The 20,949-nt window shown below is 39.5% G+C and overlaps 1 protein-coding gene across 10 annotated transcripts in view; it reads left to right on the top strand.

Annotated features, from left to right (window-relative positions):
- Positions 1-19,792, top strand: part of NCKAP5 (NCK associated protein 5) — a 647,162-nt gene extending 627,370 nt beyond the window's left edge. For 9 of the 10 annotated variants that reach the window (XM_081870239.1, XM_081870235.1, XM_081870238.1 and 6 more), the window contains one exon: positions 18,368-19,792. In XM_081870239.1, the coding sequence (XP_081726365.1) occupies positions 18,368-18,637 (270 nt within the window). In that variant the 3' untranslated portion in view covers positions 18,638-19,792. The remainder of the gene's footprint in view (positions 1-18,367) is intronic. The other variant, XM_081870244.1, reaches the window with a different exon arrangement.
- Positions 19,793-20,949: the final 1,157 nt, after the last annotated feature.

Raw genomic sequence — 20,949 nt, 5'->3', positions numbered from 1 at the left:
TGCTCAGGAATACTACAGTCAATGAGCTGGTTTGCCAGATACCCCAGTCTGTCCAAAGGGAGGTAGGAAGAAGGACATGCAGCTGCTCTTCCCATCAGATGCATTGACCCGCGTTCAGTGCACTGTCCTCACCTCCGCCTGTACATGCAGGGATGGATTGTCTGATTGTCACATAATGTACACAACAATTACATTTTCCAAACTCAATTCAGGAAAACAATTTGTATATGCATAGGGAGCAGTCAGAAATTTTGTTCGTACCTCTGCAGAAAGGGAGCCAGACAAAATGGGAGTGGCATGCACATAATGTGCCCCAGAGAAGCTTTGTGTACTCACTCACCTCCACACATTCGGCCAGATCAGGGAAGAAAATATAATCCAAACTAGCCCAATTTATGTTTCCAAGACTCAGATACTTCCTATTTATATTGCCTTTCCCTATTTATATTGTTTAGGGTAACAGTGGCTCTTAACCTTCCGTTTGTAACTTTAGATAAAATTGGCTAGTTGGGTGGGTGGGGGGAACAGGCATGCTGCAAATTTTATCCTTATTTACCAATTTTCTTGGGTTGACTGTTTTTCTATCAGTCTCTTAATTATTAATGTAATTTTAGTGGGCAACTTAATAAATTGTTTACTTAGTTAATTCAGATAGCAATTTATATGATTATTGCCTGACTATAAAAGCTTTTTTAATAGAACGGGGGGGCTTTTGTATCCAGCAGAATAACAAGTTCTTTTATTATTCAAACACAGCTTACTTCTTGCTGTTTTCAATAAGATTTTTTAATAAATATGTAAATTTAAAAATTAATTTACTGCATATGTTTGGCAGCGTGATGTTTGAGCTGACAAAAGTTTGATGGATTGTAAAATTATCCCCCTAAAAATCATCAGTCATAGTAAACAGAATGTATCAACCTCTGGTAATTTTACAGCTTTTTCTTCATCTTATCTTCTGTTAGGAACTCACTTAAAATTGATTATAATGCACTATATTTCTGGAGCCATAATTCATTCATAGATTAATTAGATTTTAGGTTAATATCCTATCATAGTGTGGGATAAGAGCCAAGAGAATGTTTTCTGGTTGTTACAGAGCTGCAGTAGAGAAACCTTGATTACTGTTCCCGTGTGGTTTCAACTGCCAAGACTAATCACTAATCAAATTCAAACCACATAAAATGAAACATCCTTCATGCCATTTAGTTTTCTTTTACAGTACCATGAATTCTTCATTGACATAACTAGATAAGCTGGATTTTTATTTTTTATTTTTTTAAAAAGGGATGCAAGTGGTTTTCTACCATAGCATTAATTATTCCAGTTTCACACTTCTGCCCTGATCCACTCACCCATATGCTCATAGATGCACTTCTTCCTTGTTTTCTTTTAAAAAAATGCATGCAGGGTACCCATTCATTTCAATTGTGAAAGCTAATCCCTCTGTACAAAGGGATGTACTTACCCATGGCTTTCCATTGATGAAATGAATGAGAGAACTGTTTGAGGATGGGGTAGTCCGTATATAAATTTTACCTACTGTGCACAGAGTAAAATCCAAGAACAGTCTGCTAGAGCTGAACATTTATCAGTAGAAGTACATTTGTATTAGTTACTGTCATGTCCCCAATTCTGTATCACAGAACATAGCCAGAAGTGTGGATGACATAGTCTCTGTATAATAGTAACTGTACGTTTCTATGCAGTGGCACTTGTGAGAGGGGTGCAACAGCTGGTCTTAAAGAACAGGTAGAGTCACATAAGAGAAGATGGCCCTTCAAGTAGCTTGAATCCATACTGTTAAGGGCTTTATAAGCAAGAGCCTGCAGCTGATAAAGCAAGGGAGTCACATGATCCCAGCACCTTGCCCCCAGTTAAGATTATGGCGGCAGCATTCTCCACCAACTGAAGCCCCTGTGTTGTTTTAAAGGGCAATTCCTGCAAAGAGTCATCAGGTCAAGATGTGATGAATGCAAGCGAGAATACCAGAAACAGATACAACTGGGGCACTGAGCCTGGCCACAGTTGATGCATGGACACCTATCTAATTTCTGTGTTCTAAGAGTGGTACACAGAGGAAGAACAATAAAGCCCCCCCCCCCAAGCCAGATATGTGCATAACCAGATAAAGAACCCAATTAACACTCACCCCAGTGCACAAGGTGAGCAAATATTAAAAAGCAGAAAATAAGTCTGTATGGCGTGGAAAAATAGGTGAGTGCATTATAACTCATTTAAAAAATGATTATTATGCTTTTTAAAGATAAGTGAATTCTTGTAGATGACACACATGCTGAAATTAACATAACAAAATGAAAATCCATTTAAAATCCTGCAGAAAGCAGAAAAGAGTGTAGAGGGGAATTGTCTGTATAGCTTGTGGTGGCCCAGAAGTGGAGTACTGATCAGGGCAAAACATGGTGAGCAGGTGTGTACTAGAAATATATTTTTGCAGATGATATCAGCAAAAATCAGCTGCTCCAGATGTAGGTATGTATCATTTGAATTCTGCAAAGACAGTATAAAAAAGTGAAATTTCCAGCTTGCTTTCAGGGTTTTTGGCATTTTGCACTAAGTATGCAGGATTTGACAGCTGATGGCTTAGGCAGGTGTAGATTTTAATAGAGGCTGAGCCATTTGCCTTTTCAGTCTTTCAAAATTTGATCAGAGAGCCAAATACTGACTGAACACTGTTCCTTGTATTCTGGAAGAAGTGTTGCTCAGCCATCATCAGCAATTAGACTTCAGTCCCTCCCTCTGCTTTTTATCTAGCTGATTGTAAAGATCAGAGCACACCCCAGAGAGAAATATACAAATGGCAGCACTCACCCAGTGCAAGCCAGCTCATTGTTATTTTAAGCCACAATGCAGACCTACTAGGCAGCCTGCAGAGGCTCCTTTGGCATATTAATGCCAGGGTGGGTAAAAGACATTAACCCCTTTAAATGAAGCTCCTGCTGTGAGCACTATGAAAGGTAAAAAAAGAAAATAATGAATTTTTCATTGTCAAACTTTCCTTGTCTGAGCAGAGAGCAAGAATCCTGGAGCCAGCATATGTTTACAGTGGTACCTCTAGTTATGAATGCTTCTGGTTACAAATGCTTCAGGTTACGAGCTCCGCTAACCTGGAAGTAGCTGCTCCTGGTTGCAAACTTTGCTCCAGGATGCAAATGGAAAGGCTGGCCCCATTAGCGAAAGCGCGCCTCAGGATAAGAACAGTTTCAGCTTAAGAACGGACCTCCGGAACGAATTACATTCATTACCAGAGGTTCCACTGCATTACACATGAATAGTTGTGAATAGTAGAAGATTGAGAAGTGTGCACCATCTTCTCCAAAAATTCTCAAGCACTGCTGGAAAGGAAGTATCTTCCACTGGGGGAGCTAGAGCCAGAGATTTGCTTTCTTGTACTCCGTGGGACCTCTGGAGCCAAGTAACTCTACTTGCAGAGGCAGATTTAAGGGAACACAACCAGTTCATTCACATTGGGCATGGAGCCTCAGGGACACTATAGGGGGCGCTACAACTGTGATGTAGAAGGGAAGGCAAGAGGCAAGGGACACCAGATTTTGGCATCGCGCAGGGTGCTGCTGAAATTTTAGACTCCAAGGTCCATAACTCTATCTTGCTCCACCCTCAGTGTGATTGCACCACATATATATTTTCTGCCTGCAACCACGTATTTTGTGTGAGTCCCCCAGCTGAATTTCCCAACTTCTTCTTGCTTGTGTTCCCAGCTATGAATTGCCTTGTTATCTATCTTAGACATGATCATTTAGGCTGGATTCCGAGGAGTGACTGTTGCTTAGTCCACAAGCTTTTACAACTCTTGGTTTATTCCTGCAAATACTTTCTACCACCTTGGAGGCTCAAATTATACAGGAGAGGCTGAGAGTATATGACCACTCTCTCTTATAGTATGTTAACTACCGGTAAGTAATGTATAATGTTTTAGAGGCTTCTCTGACTCCTAACCTTTTTGGTGCCGCAATAGTTCAAGAGTTTGTGTTCCAATCTTGTATGCCAAGTTTCCTTTTCTTTCTCAGTCTTCAAGAAGAATATACTTGCTGCCCCTTGAAAATAGGTGGGGTTCATGGTGGCTTCCTGAACATACATATATATCAGCTTCCATTGAGATGTCAGTGCTCAAGGCAGGTATAGCATTGGACAGTGGTACCTCGGGTTAAGAACTTAATTCGTTCTGGAGGTCCGTTCTTAATCTGAAACTGTTCTTAACCTGAGGTACCACTTTAGCTAATGGGGCCTCCCGCTGCCACCTCACCGCCGCTGCACGATTTCTGTTCTCATCCTGAAGCAAAGTTCTTGACCCGAGGTACTATTTCTGGGTTAGCAGGGTCTGTAACCTGAAGCATCTGTAACCTGAAGCGTCTGTAACTCGAGGTACCACTGTATTTTACATTTGCATTTTCTGTTTGAAAATGGGAGCAGGGGTACACCAGTTCTATTTCTGCACACCGGGTGTTTGGAAATGAACCTCATTTTGCACAGGTGCATCTGCTTGGGAGAGGGGAATCTGTTGCTTCTGTATATGTAGTATTTCCTGAAATAGTTACAGGTAGCTAGCTGTGTTGGTATGCCGTAGTCGAAAAAAAAAAAAAAATCCTTCCAGTAGTGCCATAGAGACCAACTAAGTTAGTTATTGGTATGAACTTCCGTGTGCATGCTGAAGAAGTGTGCATGCACACGAAAGCTCATACCGATAACTAACTTAGTTGGTCTCTAAGGTGCTACTGGAAGGGTTTATTTTATTTTGTTTTGTTTTGTTTTGTTTTGTTTTGATTTCCTGAAATGTAATCCTTGTACCAGTTCCCCAAATGACTGTTGAAACTTTAACTTTCAAATGCAGATTTAGAGTTCCCTGGGGCCAACTGATGGAAAAGGAAAAGTTTCCAAAGACTGAGCTATTACATGGAGGGTTAGATATAGTTCTAGTAGAGTACACACCAATAGTTTATGTACTCCTTATTTTGATGCCTGGGGAGTAATTTAGTAGTGAAGATGGGAATGCAATATTTTTCCATTTACTTTAGAAGGAATATGTGGAGGAATAGACAGAAGGAATAGACGGAAAGAGTGGGTAAATGTTTTCCCACCATTTAGATGAAGCACCTCTTGAGAATAAGCTTTGTGGTATTCTACAGGAAATTCCTTCTCTCCTTCCTTATGTTCATCTCCCAGTAGACAAGCTGTACTTGAACTGAGCATTAGGAAAGGCATTTCCTTTCATGCATTAAAAAATGTGGCTTGTTTTTCACAACAGAAATAGTAGTTTCTCAACAGCTGGCTCAGGCCGCTGATCACTTGTGAAAACTGTCCCTTGAAAAATGAATGTTTCCACATTTGCTGCCTGCCCTTCCCACATCCCAACCTGCCCCTCCTCCACCTGCCCTAGTCTGGGTCAAATAATGAACTTTCCCTATTCATAGGTTGAGAATCTTAATTCATTTCCCGGAAGAGATGGTTGCTAGCATAAAAAATAAAATGTATATGGAGCGGGATGGAGGGTCCTTATGGTTGATGAAATAAATTGCCTTGCTCAGGAAGAACAGAATCCATGATACTACGTTCTGCCTTTATCGTTGGAGGCAATGTACCTCTGAATACCAGTTTCTGGCAATCGCAAATGGGTAGAGTGTCTCACTCCATGTGTCTGGAGTGACTATAGAGTGAGAGTCCTACTGCTCTTTAACTTAGTAGATGTGGCAGCAAATGGTGGTCAGATGGTAGTCAGGGTGTCCAGATAGGTTCATATGGAGAGAGGTGGTCCTTAAGCTATTGCAGCTATTCAGGTATTAAGGCCATTAAGGTATCAAGGAATAGGCTCTGTGCCCCTCAACTTGATGGTAGTTACAAAGACAAAGTGGGGAGTTGGGTGTGTAAGCTTAGAAGCTGGAAGCAGGAAGCTATGGTTGCCATATTTCAAAAAGTGAAAATCCAGACAGAAAAATTGTTGAGCTTTTTTTGTTGAGCTATTTTAAGGAAAATCACCAAAAACAACACGGCTGGCGTTCTGCCCCAGACACTACTCTACTTACAACAGCCAATTGCAGGCTATGTATGGGAAATTCCGGACATATGGCAATCCTAAAGAAGCAGGCTGGGAAGCCAGGCCGGGGGGGGGGGGTCCTGCAAGAATCCAAAGCTGTGGCTATGGGAGAAGCAAGACCCTCTTGGTTTGTGAATGCTGTGAACTCCTTCATAGTAGTCACAGAATATGTGTAAATAAACTGTATATATAATAAAGACACCACAGTCTCCGCTGTCCCGCATGCCAGGGGAAACACGAACCCTGAGTAAGCGCCTGGAACCCCTGGAATCCCATGCCTCCTGGAGATTGAGGTGGCTTACAACAATAGTTAAAACGTGGATTTGGGACCACCTGGTATAGCGATAGCCACCAACCATTCCCTTTAAAAGGAAATCAGATGAATTCATGGATGATAGGGCTACTAGCCACAAGGGCTGTTTTTCAAACACTGTAACATAGGACACTATCCAGCAAGGACTAAGCACTTTTAACAGCTCAGTTAGGTTCATGTTTACTTAGACGCAATCCCACTGTGTTCAGTGGGTCTTACTTTCAGGTAACTGTGTAGCCCCTCTGTCCCACAGATTCCTTAACTCTCCCCCGCACCTTCTTCCTGGAAGCCAATTGCTTGCTACAGTGCTATTTTCTTATATCCTATCAAAGCCAATAGTTTTAGCAGCCTAATTGTGGTGCAGTATTCCACACAAAAGAATGTGAAGCTTAATTTTGTATTAGTTGTACAAACTTATATTTTTGTTATGGTGAATCTTAAATGTGGATTAAACATAATTCTGATCATGTTATTTATTATTATTATTTATTGAATATATATACTGCCCTATACCTGGAGGTCTCAGGGCGGTTCACAGAATAAAATCAAAATATAAAACCACAAAATACATAATCAAAATAAAAACAACAACCCAATAAAACAAATAAAATATTTGCTTACCAGATAGTTACCTTAGGTGAGCTTCCCCCTCCCCCCAAAACGTTATCAGTTGTCTGACCCTATTATAGCAATTTTGTATTTAAATATGTGAGGCTTGTTCATTCAATACTTTCTTCCTTTTGTGTTATTCAGAGATACAAAGCATGGACAATTTTGGTTCTCCCTTTCACAGCTAGCTATTTGCTCATCAATAACCATTTTGTTCAGGCCAACAGGTGGGATCCATTCACACAGCTCATGCTAATGAATTGTTCTTTCCTCCCATACAATTTACTTACTTACAAAAAAAAATATCCTTTTTTTATATCTGCTTCCCAAATCCTTTCTGTAACTAAAATCTGAAATAAGGAAAGTTGTTCTCTCATACTTTGGTTAAGCGTAATGCCTATGTAGATTACTTTCTGCTAAGTGTATTTTGTTTTCTTATAAAAATGATGAACAGATCGATAATTTCACAAGCACTTCATATCAATGCAATTTTTCCATGAGGCAGAAAAGAGAGGGCCTCTCATTATTTATCCTGAGAATGTGATGGGGTTCCTTTGAGAAGGTCATTGTCTGCTTCAGCAAAATAATCATGGGATTTCTGTTCAAGCAGGAAAGAGAAAAATGATTCATTATTTCAAAAAATTATTTTACTGCCAGTCTAGAAAATAGATGAAAGCTTCTCACAATATATGAGGGAGAGAAAGGCTTTACTTATTATTTAAGGTTACGCTTTAAAGGGGGGAAAGGTTCAAACGTTACATTTTTAGCTTAGCTGTAATATAACAGAGGTCATGCAGTTACAGCATTCACCTTTGTAGTTTTCAGGAGGTGATTTTACAACTATTTTCACTGTGGAGCTTTACTTATCCACATACACTTTCTTTCATTTGGCTAAATGAGATCTGGGGACTCTACTCCACTCTGTTGAAAAACTATTTTTGAGAGTTGGCATCAAATTTTGCCTAAAGTGAAATTTGGGGGCCAGTGTGGAAGTTTTCACTGGGAAAAAACTTCTGAAGAATTAGGAGGAAAGCATAAACTGGCAAAGGATTCCATCCAAACTTGTCTGTAAACTCAATTTCACCTTCCTCTCTTCCCTTGCTTTCTCTCAGAATCTGTTCTGGGCGGGTGGGGGGACGACTCTTGATTGTGTCCAGACTTGCACTCAAGATACCTTTAACTTTTCTGTCATTCCTCACTGTTCTTCCATGTCCCGGTATTTATTGGCACGTGGTTCTGGTTCATGCACACTTCCACCTGGAATGGAATGTTTAGATTTAAAATTATTTCCCTCCCTAAAAATAATGTTGAATTTGTACATTTACATACATGCATATTCTAAAGAGTGTAAGCCAAGGTTTATACCTTTTGGTGGGTTGTAACCAAAGTTCCATGCACTTGCTTCCTCTGGTACAATGGAACTTTTCTTTCCTCTCCTTCTTCCATGAGTTCTCAAAATGTGCTCCAAACAGTCTCCCAAATGTCCAGAGAGGGGGTTGGGGCTGGGGACAGGAGAGGAAGGAGAAGTTCTGTTGCATGCAGGTTTATTGGGTTACTGCTTTTGGTTTGATTTTATATGTTTATATGTTGTGAACCGCCCTGAGACCTCCGGGTATAGGGCGGTGTATAAGTATAATGATGATAAATAATAATAATGACGATGCAGGTACAGTGCAACAGCAGAGCTGCAATCTTGGATACCCAGTATAATTACTGTTCAACAGCTAATTGCTGAAGTGCTATACTGTATAAATATTTTTATTACTGGAAGTGTTGACAATGTTAGTTTATTGCCGCACAACAACGTTTTGTAGCTCCTTAACGACTAAAAAGCTGTGGCACGAAAGCTTCATGGTCCAGAGATACACCAAAGTAGGCAGGTATATACTGTAATATGACTATAAAGAGAAGAGGAAAGTTTTTGTTACCAAGTGAAAAGAAAGGAGGAAATGAATGGCATCTAGGCAGAGACAGGTGAATACAGAATTACTTGTTCAAATCTGCAACATGGATATGATCCATTCCCAAATAGAAACTTCGGATGATGAACAGGTATAGCCAACAGTGCCCTTCTGCATTTGTTAGCTACCATCTGTTACCTAGTGGGAGGTAAAAGCAGCTGAGAAGGATGTTTTGCAACAGAAAAACAGCCAGAGCAGAAATATTTAATAAGCTCCTCTCCCCTGCATTGGTTTTCCACTTCTAACTGATGCTTCAGCAGCTGGGGGTTTTTTTAATAATAAAAAGAACTGCACATAACATATAGCCACACTCTTTACTTCCGTGGTAAGCTAGGAATATCTAGGATCAGCTCAAACCAAATCCCACCATGTCAAATTTGCTAATGAAGTTCAGTGAGAGAGCTTCACAGTTGAATCTCCCTTTGAAACTTATTTGTTAGAGCCGCAGTGAGCTTAAAGCCTGTTTCTGGATGTTCTAGGGGTCAAAATGCTCCCTCAGTGCTTTGAGCACTCTCCTTTTTTAAAAAAAAAACAAACAAACCCCATCTAAGTTGTATCCATTTGCCCTCTTGTGCAGACTGACCTGTTTGGACTATGTAAATGGCAGAAGGGCACTGCTGGTCATGTTTATTCATTAGCAGCTGCTGGTGGTTGGGACTGGTCCACATCCATATCCATATCAGTGATGGGATTATATTCATTTTAGGGCATTCTGTATTCGTTTGTGCTCTACATAGCACTGTGACACAGATACACACATGCTATTCCTTGCATTGTTTGACCATTTGACCCCATTTTAGGGAGAGAGACATTTCCAGTTTTATGTAAGCTCTGTTCCAACTTATAAATGAATTTGCACAGGTTGAGAATCCATATGTTGGGGTACGGCCTGCAACAGCCCTGTCGCTGACTGCATGCCCAGCTATATCCACCCTTCCTAATTTTTGGAAAGCCTCTGACTTCTGGACTTGAGAAGAACCCATTTTAGCTCTGGCAAAAAGGAACCATCCAATAAAATTAACAAAATGCTAATTTTGACAGGGTTTGTGGTGGCAACGCAGAAAGTGACTCTGATAGTGGAAAGGAGGGGGCATAATAAGATGCAGGAAAAAGAAACTGTAGGAATGTTTCTCTTCCCCTCCTTTGTAAAGTAATAGCTTTCATATGAAAGAAGAAATAAAAATCTGGAAGCAGTGCACTGAAGATCAGCTAAGGCTGTGTTACCAGGTTAAAATACAACAAGGTTGTACTTTTCCCCAATTTGGATAGCAGCTGGTTAGGGGGAAAACACATTAAAATGCAGCATTTCATTAGAAATGACAGGCTAGATATGCATCGTGGCTAATGTTGTATGTACACCACTTCCCAAACCAGCAGTGAGAGTACACAGGATGCAGAGTAAACAGGAGTGTGTACACTGTTGGGATACTGCCAGGGAGACAAAGGCCATCATGCCCCCACACCGATGCCAGATGATCCATCGATCTCCCATAGATACAGTATCAGTCAATTAGCGACACGAAGCCTCGGAAATAGCTTTCCACATTCCAGAGCTGATGCACGTTCTTATCAGCAGAGTTCGCACAGCGAAAGATGCACTCAGGAGAGCATATTTACAACTTTATTCAGCGTTGGTCAGAACAAAGAGAAAACATGACTGCCTACGTTGATGTCTCAGGCACAGAGAGAGAAACGAAAGCAATAGACAAACAGAAACATCCTGTGAACAGGAAATACGCAGGCTGTGACACAAACATCCTGCTCCCTTTTAAGGTGGAACGGAAATATCCTAACATCCACGGCCTCAGGCTGCCAACCCTGTGCCCACTTATCTGGGATAAGCCCAGTTTAACTATATAAGGCTTCTTTCTGAATAGACATACCTAGGAATGTGCGATAATGATGGCAGTCACAGGAAGCCGTATGGGTATCTCATTCTATTCATGTGATTTTTGGCACCAAAGGGCACACACAAAATACTGTTCCTTTGGATGTACTGTATATTTGGTTTTCAGCAGATAGAAAACTGCTGATTCCAGCTTGAAAACTAAATGAACCTTTTTATAAAACAAATTTCTTGGGCACACACAAACTTTCAAGTTTATGAATAAAGGACTGACTAATTTATCACCAGTTACATTAGTGGAGTAAGTACTCTGATTTGTATTATTGTATGATTCAGCTCCACTGTTTTCAAGGAACTTGTTAACAATAGAAAATTTGAATTAAAAAAAAGGGGGAGCCACAGAATGTTAATAGCATGCACTATGATGTTTTTATGTAATTTACTCAATAGTCCATTAGTTACTTTATATCATAAATATAAAGTACCTTCAGTGATTTCTAAGACATCTAGCTCTGATTAAATGTGAAATTTAACATGATAAATAGTATAGATTATTGGATCAATATGACCTTGGATAAGCAAAGGCAGAGTAACTTGCAGATTTAAACATGCGAAAAGCTTGAAAACTATTCCACTTCATAGCAACATTTTTATTTTTCTTTTAAATCAGCATACTTGCTACTTCTGATCAGGGATTAGGTGTGAAATGAAAGACCTTGAGTTATGCAATTAGGTATTGATTTTGTTGATCTATATTTAATTCTCATAGCAATTTGGCGGCTTACAATATAAAAACACAAAAATACACACCATACCTATCTTCCTTCCCTGCACCCTTTTTACTGCTCCCACTCTGTTGCTGGGCATGCCTTACAGACAATTTTCTCTCCACTCGCCTGTCACAATCTTTCAGACTTATCACAGATGGCTTCTAAATTAATCCATGACAGCAGGATCAAATGGCAGTGGATATGGAGAAGGACATCTATGCTGGATGGCTCAGTTATGAACTCCCATAACTGAACCTGAGTTGTTATTGGAAGCATTGAAGAACCTTAAATTTAAATGTTCCTGAGCCTGAGTTGCATTAAAGATTTTTCGATATTGGCTGCCTTCTCTTTGTGGCCAAGTCTAAACTTTAGATTGGGTGTGACACCTGTTGTAGTTCTTCACATTTTCATCTTTATATTTTTGGAGCCTGATCCTTCAGTCTGCTCGGGCTGCTTTGCCCATTTCCCCACCCAGATAGCTCTTAGGCACATGGACATGGCTTTGTAGCAAAACAACTCTTATTTACAATGGGAGATCTGCTCACCTCCAATTCTCCAATGTACCCATCTCTGTCACCTCCATAAACTTGAGGCTGAGCTCACTCAGGTATCTGGAACAGATTTTGCCGTTTGTGTGTCTGTTTAATAGTACAGCATAATATACCCAATTCCTAGTAATTGAGAGTGTATAACAAGTCAACATAAATACATTTTCATTGAAGTAGAAGAATTGCCATAGTGGATTGACAGGTGTGTTCTGCATTTTATTATTTATTTGTTCTTACAACATGTAGCATGTTAAGCCTTTTTGTTTGTTTCTGGAATCCAGTATACCCAAAACGATATGTAATCATTACTTTGGTGATTAAGTTTTAATTAAATCTTTAATGATGCAGCATGGTTTAATTAAATCTTTAATGAAGCAGCATGTGTGTGTGTGTGCAGACATGTATATATGTGCAAACATAATTGTGAATCATCAGGAAATCGCATCGAAAATCAGCTAAGAAGTAGTGGTGGCACTTTGTTCTCTTGTGGTTTTTTTGCTTGTTCTCCCCTTTCCTTTGTGATGATGATGTGAATACTTGGCAGGTAAACTAAGTATCTGGAGGAGTTAGTCAGGGTTCATCAGGCAAGCTTCTGATAGCAATGATTTTCAGTCACTTGTGTAGGCCAGATTTTATCTGAACCAGTGACCTAGAGGTTAAAGGCTTCATATACTATTACCAAATCCCTGAGCCATCCAATTCCCCAGGATACAATATATATCTGATATCCTGCAGAATGGCCCTTATCAGCAAGAAAAGGTACTGATTCACACTAAAAGTGCATTAGTAAAAGAATGATTTAAACATGAGCAGAGGTTTTGAGCTTCCTAGTGGCTGAAATCAGTAGTGGATTTAGAAGCACTGTAGTGGTGGGTAAATCTGCACCATCTATCTCTCCATTGTGTAACTGGATGCTTATAATGTCAGTTCCTTTGTTTTCTTTCTTTTACATGTTATGCCAAAGCTGTTCTTTAAAATCTTTGGAAGCATTTCTGCATTTTTTATTTAGGGTAGTCCCAAACCTGTATATATCTTTGGTATTAGTGGAAAGATTTACATGTTCCTAAAGTATAAGAGATAATCATCATCATCATCATCATCATCGTAGTAATAGCCAAATTTATATCAGCCACACTACATCTTGGTCATTTTGCTAACTGATAACAAAAAAACCCAAACCTGATAAAAAGTTGGAATAGAAAGTAATCAAAATAAGGACCGAATTGAGCAGATGTGATGGTTTCTTGCCATCCATTTGGCAATCCTTACCTTATTCCATTAACATGAGAGAAGAACAGTTCATTTTCATAAGTTTTGTTCAGACACATTTATTTCAGAAGGAAGCTAAGATATAATTGAGTTTATTTTTAGGCTTACAATTAATTGCACACACTTTTGTAATGATTTGCCCATGTGCATTAAGTATTATATTACATAACTTCTTATCCCAGAGACAGCAGGATGCAGGTGTTAATCTATTTTGCAAATAAAGTTTTGAAGATTAAACTAAGGGCCATTCTGAGCATGGGGGGAGAGGTGAGTGTCTTCATATTCATTGGTCTACCAAACTCATCGTGAGCATTTTTTCATAGCCTGACTTTAAATGGTAATTGAAATTTTTCTCTTCAGTAAAAATAAATAAAATCCAAAAATTAAAAAAGGCTTATTTTTAATAGTTTACATGAGTATTTGTTCAAAGAGCAATAGCACACTACCAAACATCTTCCAGCACAGCCATTACCTTACTGTAGTATAATAAAATACTGTTAATTAAACAAAAGCAAAACCAGATTCTCTTCCACCGTTGATGATCAGTTAAAGAACCTTTCACACATGGTGGTTTCATAATTGTTGGAAGCTGCACAGAGTGGCTGGGGCAACCCAGTCAGATGGGTGGTCTATAAATAATTAATTGTTACTGTTATTGTGCCATTGATGGCTAACTTCCCAGGTGTTGTTGGGCTGTATCTTCCATTGTTCCTGACCACTGATCATCCTCGCTGGAACGGATGGCATCTAGAGTCCAGCAACATCTGGAGATCATGGTAGTGAATAGATTTTTGCTTACGCACATGGACTTCCCCTCTCTGCTACTCCATGTGTGTACACTGCGCCCCTCCCAAATCTGCTCCAGAGGATAAACAGTTTTAGAGGGCACCTGGGAGGATTCCAGTGCACAAGCAGAAATCCTTCCTCTAACCTTCCAGATGTTTCTGAAACTTCCAGCGCCGAGGGCCTTCTGGTGGTTCCCTCATTGCGAGAAGCAAAGCTACAGGGAACCAGGCAGAGGGCCTTCTCGGTAGTGGCGCCTGCCCTGTGGAACGCCCTCCCATCAGATGTCAAAGCGATAAACAACTACCCAACATTCAGAAGACATCTTAAGGCAGCCCTGTTCAGGGAAGTTTTTAATGTGTGATATTTTAGTGTATTTTTGGTTTCTGTGGAAGCCGCCCAGAGTGGCTGGGGAAACCCAGCCAGATGGGTACAAATAAATTATTATTATTATTATTATTATTATTATTATTATTATTATTATTCCATCAGCCCCAGCATGGGACTCATAGTGACATACCACACAATGATCTTCATGAGAAAAAGGACTGCAACACAGATTTCTATACCACTAAACAGCCTTGTATGAATTATTAATAATTACAATATTTTTCTTGAGATTTTCTTTTTCTTGGCTGTGTTAAATGTATTCAGAACAGAGCTGTGTAGCTGAAAATGAATGAAAAATTATGGAATGTCTCCCCCGTACTGTGGTTTAGCATTTTGCAACCAAGACCATATGATAATGCTTAAGTTCCAAAACACAAACCTAGTTGTACAACAAAGGCTCTTGTAGCAGTGCCAAGAACAACGTTAGTTCCATTTCAGAAAAAAGGATTTTGGAGCAACTCTAGTGGTTCCACAACACAAAATTGCCAATACCCTGTTAGTATATTGTCCATGCTAACAAGGTGTGGAAGGCAGGACACAATAGGGCCACAGGTAGTTTGTCTGCTTTGCAGGCCATTTGGGGGATACTGAATTTTGGTGTTTCGTGTTTGACAGTGAAAGTGATTTTGTAGCATCAAGCTGACAATAACCCAGTGGCCTATATGACTGAGATGCAAAAATCAAACTAGTCTCTCTCTCTCTCTCTCTCTCTCTCTCTCTCTCTCTCTCTCCCCCCCCCCCCCTCCCTCTCCCTCTCCCTCTCCCTCTCTCCCTCTCCCTCTCCCTCTCTCTCTCTGGCTCCAAAGGGCTGTGTATTTTCCAGCTCTCCAGCTACATCCCTGCACTGACCAACCCCAAAATTAGCATTCCTGACAGGCCATGTCTGTAGCTGGCTTTATATGGCATGGGGAGGAGGGATGCAGTCAGAGGGGAGATGGACAGCCCCATACCCTGCAAATGTGCAGAACTGCTTTCAACACGTGCATGGGGCCCTTAGGATTCAGACCAGTAGAATACTAATAGAACTAGAATACCTAATCCTACATTTGACATGATCCAAAGCATTACATATGCAGAAGTGCTCCATTTTCTTCCACAAAAATACATGTTTCTCATGAATACATGAGCATACTCCCTTACACACAGTTTATTCAGCTCATGCATGAGCATATGTCTTTGCTGGGACATGGCTGCCACTTGGAGACCCAGTGACTTTAGTGGTTTTTTCCATGAATTACTGGGTGGTTTGAATCAATAAATGTAAGGCTTACGTTTCAGCTGCCTTATCTCATTCTTGTAATGGAATAAGATAGTGCAGATGTTATAGTCTGATTGTGGAAATGGTAGTGTAATTCAGTAGCAGCGAACACAGACCCATCACCCTGGCTACTTATGCTTTTTGAAAATGACTTGCACAATTTGTACTTGGGCTTAAAGCATTTTTTAAAAATCAAATTAACCAGGCCTAGCTGGTTATGGGTTGGGCTTCAACTGTAACAATTAGCATTGTGGCTTAATTTTTTTTGCAAAAATGGGCACACATAACATGGACCTAAACAGAACCCTAAGTTCTTCAGAGTCAAACATCCTCATCTTATGTTGCTCTTACGTTGCAATATCTTTTTTTCCTTTGGTAGTCTGTATTGTATTCTTGATATTTCTGAATGACCACTAAATCAGCCACTTCACTTGCCAACTAGACATAAAGTAAAAATGTTTGTTCTTGGACTGCCAATAATTTATTGATCCATTTATTTCTGCTTGGAACTAATACTGAAAATGAAGAATGATTGTGACTTTAGCACACCTCATTTAACAATGGATACTGCAAAAACCTTAGATATTGGTAAAGCCCCTAATGCATTCAGTATTTTCATGTATTTCTTTAATGATATTATTGAGAAGAGATGGGTTTTTTGTTTTTTTAAGAAACCAGCTGTGTGTGAAAACCAGGTCATTTTTATATTGAACCTCTCCCTAAAACAGCTGATTAAAAGTGTTCTTCAAGCAGAGATAAAATTGGTATTGTACAATCCAGTTGTGTGTTTTTTTAAAAAATAATAATAATATGCTGATACATTGTCCAGTGCTTCATTTTATGTAGTTTTGTCAGATTACAACACTTCTCCAAGTAGACATAGCCAATATCTGATTGATTCTGGCCTGAGGGGATTGGACCAGCTCAGTGTAATTTCCTCTCCTGTTGCTTTCATTTCTGTTGGAAAGGTTTTTTAGTTCATGAAAATCAATACACATGCAAAATGTGAAGTTCTTTCCTAGTAAATTTAATTAATGTCTGCATTATACAGATTTATTTTAGTAAATATATATCCAATAGACATTGGGATACTTTCCCTCAGATTCCAGGTTCCTTACTAAAGTTCCAAATACTCAGCCTGTTAAAACAGGTGGTATATTCATCTATAGATTAATTGGATAGCAGAAGTTGCTTCTTTTCCTCTGACACCGGTTAGGTATAGGCCACGCCATTCCATACACGTTTAAATATTTTGTACTCCAGCATTTCTCTCTCAAAGTACAGTGGTACCTCGGGTTACATACGCTTCAGGTTACATACGCTTCAGGTTACAGACTCTGCCAACCCAGAAATAGTACCTCAGGTTAAGAACTTTGCTTCAAGATGAGAACAGAAATCGTGCTCCGGCGGCGCGGCAGCAGCAGGAGGCCCCATTAGCTAAAGTGGTGCTTCAGGTTAAGAACAGTTTCAGGTTAAGAACAGACCTCCAGAACGAATTAAGTACTTAACCTGAGGTACCACTGTAATGCATAGTTTTTATATCTGATTTACACTACTGACAACAAAATCTGACAACAAAAACATGTTCCAGTGAGATCAGGTACATGTATACACTGCAGACATTACCTGCAGTCTTGTAGTCCCTGGGAAGGCACTCCAGTGGCCATTGGGTGTTTTGGACAGTATCCTCCAAGGATGGAGAGGGAGACCCAGTGTTGTAGGGCCCCCACCTGCTGCTACAGAAATGCTCCTGGTTCTTGCCTCACTGATGGCTGATAGAGGCAGAAAGTGGGTATACCTGGGCAGTTTAGGGGCTTTTGGAGTTCACCAACATGCCCCCAAGCCAAGGAGACAACTACACCTGCCTTGAAGCTGATAGAGTGTTGGATGGAGGAGGCAGGGAGGGCCTAGGAAATGATGGGGGGGGGGACACCTTTGATTTCACTATTCTTTCTTTTGTGACCCTGACAAGTTAGGTGCACTTTGGATTTATTGAAATAAGTGAGACATGAACATTTGTCTGTATACAAAAGTTCCACTGATTTTGATAGAACTTAACCATGCCTGTCTTGTCTTCTGCTTTCACCTAATATTTGCACTGTTACTGGGTCTCAGAATAGGAGTGCACTCACTGGAGTCCAAATGAAATAATAGCGCCAGCTACTTTGACAAATAGCGAGTTGTCCTTAAATAATGATTCCTGAAAAAGGATGGGAAATGTAAATTACTCTGGAGATGCTGGAGATATTTTACACATACAGATTCCAAAATCAGCTGCTTAAAATGTAAATGGCACTTAACTGTTTTGCAAATTGAGTCCTATTTGTCTCAGCAGAATCATTAAAGCTATGATTTATCCCAAAATGAACTTTATTCTTGGATTTAATTATTATGGAGGATTAAGCCCCAAAGCATTTAACTATCTATTTCTTTTCTGCTGTGAACTTTGGACAGGCAGTAATGGACTATTTACAATTTTGATAACTATTTTTGTTTTTGGAGAAGAGTATGTTTCTAATTCTGACTTCCTCTCCTCTTAAATTGTTACAGAAATTGAAGCAACCTGAAGAAGCAAAGGAAGATTCTGAAAAGGGGTTATCTAAAATTTCCCTGGAGTCTCTCAATAAATTTAACAGCAGCAGAAGCATTTTATTGGAAAAGGAGAGCAAGGTTGAAGGGCAAGGAGAAGAAAATGGGAAGAATGAAGAAGTTTCTCTAAATAGTTCTGATAGGCATGATATAGACCACTTGGAGTCCTTGAGTGATTCTTTATATGATAGCTTCTCATCCTGTGCAAGCCAAGGCTCAAATGATGTATAAAGAGGACACTCGACATGGGTGGCCACTGAGTGGAGCACTTAATGAACAGAAGGACTATAAATAAATAAGAGCTGTTGAAAATATTCAAAGTAAGTTGCTAAGACTCATGATAGGATATATCCAGATATATTCATATAGAGCAATAACGAAGAAAAATCTGCATTATAACAAAAAGACTGAAAGTTTGACAGTACAACACAGTTGTTACTAAAAAGAAATAGTCTTAATTTTGCACTTTTATGAATTATTGTACAGAAGTTGTAAAAAATGTTTTGGGGAAGAGAAATAAAATTATATTTGTAGAAAAACATGACAGCAATAAATACTAATTGGTGCCATGCTCCTGAAATAGCAGGCTACTAACTTTAAACACTGATGTTAATATTAACAAAGTTAGTATTTTTTTTTGTAAAATAAAGATTTATGAACGTTCTAGTCTTAAAACTGTATGTAGAAACACTGCTTTATCGCAAAATTGAACTTGCCAAATGGTCTATAATGAATCACCTTGAACCACATTGTACAACATACGTTTTTTTAAAATGCATATATTTGTGCAATTTTGAAAAGATTCTCTATCAACTTGCATATTTCTCTTAATGCCATTTGGTGAAATCATCCGAGATACCCTCCTTCCCTATAATCTGTAGCCTTATACCATGAATACATGTTGTGTTGATTTAACTTTGATATGATTTCATATTAATTCTGTTAATTCGGGAATCATGGACTATAATGCAATTGATTTAGATTTGTATTCAACAATTTAAATTTTTTTAATCAAGAAAAAGATTGGTGCCAGCAAACAAATTATGGGGGGTGGGGGTTTCCTACAGAGACTCTTTATATGTAAGGGAGAAGTCTATTTCAAAGGTGGAGCGTATTTTTTTTAGATGTGGAATATTTATAACAACTTTTGTACAGCAGCCTGTAAGCTAGCTATATTTACAATACTTCCTAACCCGTTTACTATGTTTGTAGCATAAGCCTGTTGATTTCCACCCACTATGTTGTACTATCAGTGTTACTTGGTTAATACTTTCGAGCAATGTTACATTTCATGTTGTTTTAAATAATGTTGGGGTAGAGTTTGGTTGTTTCTGATTTTTATGAAATTTCCTTTGAAGTTTATTTCTGAATAAAAGTCATATCATATATGGTTATCCAAACAATGATATTACATACACATCAACAGATGTTCTGACAGTGGTAAGGGTTGATTTGAAGCAGGCATTTAAAATCTACCTGGAAATTGATAGTTAAAACTACCTTTATATGTAAATATAAAGAAGCAATATTTATAGACAAGAGGACCAACTGCAACAAAATACACAGCTGTATACTAATGATTCTCCAGCCATTTCCCTTCTCAAACCAAGCTTGCCTGGTATGCTTCTCTGCTAATGTATGTGCAGATAGGATGCAAAATCAGTCAAATGAATTTTCTACATGGCAACTAAGAAGTAATTTAAGCTTAATTCAAACCTCTCTAGCGATTTCTCTCTAGCTCTCATTCTCCCTCTCTCTCTGAGAAAAGATTGGGTGAATGATGAAAAGCAAAGAAAGGTCTCTGAGAATGAGGCTGGAAAAAGCCATCAGAGGCGGGTGCAAGTGGTAATGGAACAGCTTTAGACACATAATCTTATGGGAGATAAACTGCTCCAGCAACAAAGTGAAGCCCCCACAGAACTGCAGGCATGGAGATAAATGGGACAGTGGTCTGAGCCCTGATAAAAAAAAGAAGGCTGCCTGTTTATAAGACACGTGCGTTATTTTTATTTTATTTTTTACGTCCTTTGTGTCACTGGCATGAAGCATGGTGAAGCCTAAGCTTCGGTTACCAGTCAGAGTGAGTCCCACTGAGCTCCATCAAGCTCGCTTCTTCTTGGACGTGTATAGAATTTCCCTGAATAGTCCCCAATTGCCAAGAAACGACGCCCAGGACCTCACTTCAAAATTTTTAAATTTTTTTTGGTAAATCCTCGAAGGCGAGAAGCGATCCCCGACTGCCGCCCCCTCTGCAACACTAAGGTAAGGCATGAGAGATGCTTTAACTCTTCTTTCGCCAACCTGGCGCCCCCTCCAGTTGTATTGGATTACAACTCCCGACTGCCCCAGTCAGCGTTGTAGTCCAAAACATCCGGAGGGCACCGGGTTGGCGAAGGCTGTTTTTATTTCAGGCGCCGCCATAATGTTATCAAGCTTAAACTTCTGTGAAGGATAAGCTGCCTGCCGGTCCCCCTTTCCCATTTGCTGCCTGTCTGGCTCATTTTTCTCAGGTTGGAAGAGGCTGCGCGGGCTGTAGAAGGCGC

Source organism: Podarcis erhardii (genome assembly GCF_964252035.2).
Source record: "Podarcis erhardii genome assembly, chromosome: 1".
NCBI lineage: Eukaryota > Metazoa > Chordata > Lepidosauria > Squamata > Lacertidae > Podarcis > Podarcis erhardii.
The sequence above is the reverse complement of the archived record's forward strand: the minus strand, read 5'-3'. Positions and strand labels throughout refer to the sequence as shown.